General features: G+C 31.9%; 1 protein-coding gene across 1 annotated transcript; it reads left to right on the top strand.

The window, feature by feature from the left end:
- Positions 1 to 1,311: 1,311 nt before the first annotated feature.
- On the top strand, positions 1,312 to 2,467 carry LOC142525270 (uncharacterized). Its single transcript, XM_075629501.1, has one exon. It carries the CDS (start codon positions 1,537 to 1,539, stop codon positions 2,266 to 2,268), a length of 732 nt encoding a protein of 243 aa, XP_075485616.1. The 5' UTR covers positions 1,312 to 1,536; the 3' UTR covers positions 2,269 to 2,467.
- The last annotated feature ends 2,668 nt before the right edge of the window (positions 2,468 to 5,135 follow it).

Raw genomic sequence — 5,135 nt, 5'->3', positions numbered from 1 at the left:
TGTTTGTACCAATTTATGTATCACATTTTTAATTCACAAATCTCATCATCAAAGACAACTAAATATTAACTTCAAACTATATATTTTGACATCTTTAAATAATCGAATTTGAGTATTCAAAGAGTAAAATCACGTATTTATGGACTCAAATTATGTCTTATTTGTATTAATTTAGGTATCACATTTTTAATTCACGAATGTCATCATCAATGTCACTCAATATTAATTTCAAAATATATTGACATCCACAAATAATTGGATATGAATATTTAAGGAGTAAAATAAAGTATTTGTAGACTCGAATTAGATACTATTTGTACCAATTTAGATATTATATTTTAACTTCACAAATGACACCATCAAATGTCACTTAATATTACTTGAAACTCAATTATTTTCTCACATTTGGAGTATTTAAATAGCCAAATCAAATATCAGGAACCCCAAAATAGGATGTTATCGGTCAAAATAAGTTCTTTTCTTATTTCATGATGAGTGAGAAACTGTTTTTTTTCAAAAATTAGATGATATGAATAAGTAATCTTAATGCATTTTCAATGAAAAGACCAACAATGACTGAATTTATAGTGATCGCTCGAAGATCTAGTATTGATCTAGTATTTTCTTACATATTTGATGTATTCAAAAAGTGAAATCAAGCATGTATAATTCCAAAATAGATATTTTATAGGTCAAAATAAGTAATTAATCTTATTTCATGATGATTGAGTAACTATGTTTTTTTAAAAATAAAATGACATAAATAAGTCATCATAATGTATTTTTCATTAAAAGAACAACAATGACTTAATTTATTGTAATTGTTCGAAAATATATTATTTTTTAACACATTTGAAATATTCAAATAACGAAATCAAATATCTGAAACACTATAATAAGTACTAATTTGGTAGATGGAGAAAACGCAATTATTTTGATCGATAATATGATATATTTATTTAAATAATAAAGGGACAAAAATCTAAATTTATTTTTGGGAAAAGTTAAAACTAAATTTATAGGGTTGTTAAATATTGATTTGAAAAAAAAATTAAAATACTAAATTTTAAATCAAAGATACAATTTTTTTTTTTTCAAATTTACCGATAATGACTACAGCTGCACCTGGAGTGGCTACTAATAATAATAATAATAGAAAACTACAAGTGCTTTTCCCGTCAACATGTGGCTTAGAGTTAGTAATAGAACATGTTTGGATTCCATTTTTTTGAGGGAAAAAATAAAGAAAAAAACGAAATCGCCTTGTTTCGAAGACACGTAGCTCTACAGGACCTCAGTCTTGCCACTTGTACTTTACGTCCACAAATACCGTCTCGATCTTCTCTTCCCCATCACTTTGCCTCGAAAGTCGAAACCTTCTTTCCTTGCTGTCCAATTATCAACCCTGTTAATTTCTTACAAATTCAACAAAAATTATCTTACTTCGCTTTCTTTCTTAACAGAAAATCGAACCAATATTCAGATTTCTTGCACAAATCTTTACTGATCAGTCGAATCCTGTGAAATTTCAAGAAAATGTCTGGTGGGGTCGGTGCATCCAGTGATATATCCCTCCATAAAGAAGAATGGCACGAGCAGGCTGCTGGTAGCGCCGCCGTTAAGACCGCCGGAAGACCCCCAAAAGTTCTGGGTTTTTTCTCTTTCCGGCAGCTCAACGCCCTTGCAGTGGTGATTGTTCTCTCCGCCAGCGGTATGGTAAGCATCGAGGACTTTGCTTTTGTCCTCTTTTCAATAATTTACATGTATTTCATATCAAAAGTAGCGTTCCCTCCCAACTCCTCCACGGCGGAGCCGCCGGTTTTCGGGCCGAAAAACAGGATTCTAGGCATTTATGTCTTTGTCGGTGCGGTAATCGGATTGTATCTCCCTATAGCTTACATCTTCGAAGGTATATTCGAGGGGGATAAAGAGGGGATCAAGGCAGCTGCTCCACATGTTTTTTTGCTGTCCAGTCAAGTTTTCATGGAAGGGATATCGTTTTCCAGCGGCTTCTCGCTGCCCATTCGCGTTTTCGTGCCGGTTTTCTACAACTCCAAGAGGATTTTCACGATTGTGGAATGGCTGAGAAGCGAGATCTATAAAGTTGAATCCGAGTACGGAGGAAGCCTGAGGAGACTGCATGTTGGGAGGCTTCTTGCTGTTGCTAATATGGCGTTTTGGAGCTTTAATTTGTTTGGGTTTTTGTTGCCTGTGTTTCTTCCCAAGGCTTTCAAGATTTACTTCGCTAATCGCAAGATCAAGGATTGAATCTTATGTTGTGTGTATTTTGCTGTTTGTAATGATGTTTGGGAATGGATGGTCGGATTAGCGCTGTTTTGGTTGGATTTAGGCTATACCGGTGAAATTTGTCCTCCTCTGTCTTTTTTCTTGGTATTAGACAATTTACTTGTAATCGAGGTCGATTTTTAAATTTATCCTTGATCAATTTAATGATTTATGTTTCTAACCGGTATACATGAAAACACTATGTTTGGATAACATGATTTGGTTCAAAATAATTTGATTTGAGAAAAAATATGTGCTTGATGGATTTTTGAAATTACCAAAATAAATTCATTTAGGTAGTATTTGAGAAGAAGAATTAGAAATCTATAGATTTTTAATTATTATGATTTATTGTTAAATAGTAAATAATATATCAAATTCTAGATTTATATATTTTTTAATTATTTATATTTTAGTTATATAAAATAGTATGAATTTTAAATATCATTATGGGGTATAATTGATATCTATTTTAATTAATATGAAATATTATATGTAGTATCGAGTGTTTATCATTTTGCCAAAAGTTATAGATAGTAAAAATAGTGCAACTTAAATTTTTTAAACCGCACAACAGCTCAAGCACAACGATTCGATCGCTCTATCAAGTAATGACAATTATTGCACTCAACAATCTCCCTCCCAATAATTGCACTCATTACAATCAATGAGAATCGAACCCGTGGCCTTGGCTTTGATATCAATTGTAGGATCGAGTGCTTGTTGATTTACCAAAAGCTATAGCTAGTAAGAATGGTGTAACTCAAATCTTTTAAACCGCTCAACCGCTCAAGCACCACGGTTCGATCGTTCAACCAAGATAGGACAATTATTGAACCCAACATTATATAAATATGTAACATGAATGGAATTTTTAATAAATGGCGAGCTTTGTATTTGAAAATAAATTCTGAATATATTAGCAAAGAAATTAAATATTTTATTAATGATAAACAGAAAGATGAAAATTAGACAAAGAAATAGGAAGCTGTTAAAGATGGACGACTTGAAAGTCATTGTTTAATAAAAGTATCTAATGACTAATTATATCATATGATCATAAAAATGAATTCAAGCTTTTTTGCCTACAGGTAAACCAACTTAAATTCCATTACTTCTTATATCTATTGTTATTATCATTATTGAAATGTATATTATTCGTTTATTTTTAAAATATATTAAGAATATTTTTTTTCTTTCGTAAGCTTTCGGTCAAATATAAACACATATATTTTTAAAATATTTTCCCACAATTTAAAAATAATCAACTAACCAACCTATTATTTGAAAATCTCAAAAGTACGCAAATGCAAAAAGTAAAATCGTAAATCAAAACAACTCTAAGCTAACATTATTTCCAAAATAAACTTAACTATTACATCATCTCAAAACCTCTCAGAAGTATATAAGACATTAAAATCTTTAACGTAATCTTATATCATAAACATAATTTGTTAGGATCGTTAACGTATCAAAAGTGTTTAGAAGGGGAGGTTGAATAAACACTCACAATTAAAATTGATCTTTTCAAATTTTGAGTTCAGTTTGGTGACAAATTGATTCTCGGAATCTTGTTGATCAATATCAATCAGTTAAATTGAATCAGTTGCGGAAGGTAACTGACTGAAAAATAGAATACAAAAATAAAATGCGCAAGGGTTGTTTCTGGATGTTCGGAGATTTCAATTACTCCTACGTCACCCCTTCTATCACAAGGATATGATATTCACTAAAAGACTTTGATCAAATACAAGAATTGTACTGACCCACTTCAGCTTGGACTTAACACTGCCAAAAACTAAAACTCTTAGTATAACAGAATGTTCTCAGTGCTTAACTGATCTTAGCACTATCGAATTTCAATGATTATTACAACTTGCTTGTAAGCTCAAATTGTCGCCTTAACTGCTACGAATAAATCAAGTAAGAGGTGAGCTGAGATTTTGACAGAGTGACATCAAGCTTTTTGAATAGTATTCACTTCGTTGTTGTTTTCAGCTGCTCTTCTGTCATATTTATATGCTTCTTTTCCAACGGTAACTTGAGATAAATTTGAATCTATGTATCCGTTGATTTCCACTTCATTATTCTTTGAACTTTGTTTGAAGCGTCTTAATTGCTTTAGCCGGAATGCGTTGTTCTAGGTAGTCTTGGTTGTGGTGCAGCGTTTCATATTCAGTTGTAATCTGTTATGTCTCTTTGTCGGTTGAAAGTTCTTTTCCGAGACATCTTCAGCTAAGAGATACTTAACTTTAAGGCATTCGGATGGATGTATTAACTGATCAATTTCCAACTGATCAGACAGTCGATTTCAGTTATTAAGTCCAGTTGCTGAGTTCAGTTGGTTCGTATTTTCAGTTGGTTGATCAGTTTGTCAAACTCCAGAATTTAGTTTCCAACAATTTCCCCCTTTATGGTGTTTGACAAAATTAAGTAACTGAACCCTTTGTAGATAAGAGATTGATCAACTGAATTTCACGATTGATTGGACTCTTTGTAGATAAAATAAGAAACTGATCAACTGAATCAGTAACTTGATGAGTACAGTGAAGAATGCTACTGAAACGAGAATTTCTTCTGTTGTTCTAGCATTCCTTTGATTTCTTCCCCCTTTTTGTCAAACAACTCCATCTTCTCAGATAATTTTCGAACATCAGTTGAAAGAATTTTGACATCTGCTGAGATACTTGAGACAACAGTTTGTAAACAGGTCTGCAGCAATTCCATTTTATTAGAAACAGAAGTTTCTAATCGTTGAACTCGTTGACTAACTATATCCTGAGTTGAAAATAGGCTTTGAGCTAGACCTTTCTTCATCTCATCTACAGTTTTGGTGAGAGAATCCATGT

Source organism: Primulina tabacum, chromosome 14, assembly GCF_025594145.1.
Source record: "Primulina tabacum isolate GXHZ01 chromosome 14, ASM2559414v2, whole genome shotgun sequence".
In the NCBI taxonomy this organism is placed as follows: domain Eukaryota; kingdom Viridiplantae; phylum Streptophyta; class Magnoliopsida; order Lamiales; family Gesneriaceae; genus Primulina; species Primulina tabacum.
The sequence above is the reverse complement of the archived record's forward strand: the minus strand, read 5'-3'. Positions and strand labels throughout refer to the sequence as shown.

Coding starts and splice junctions, on each gene's coding strand:
- LOC142525270 (XM_075629501.1), top strand. CDS start 1,537: ATGTCTGGTGGGGTCGGTGCATCCAGTGATATATCCCTCCATAAAGAA.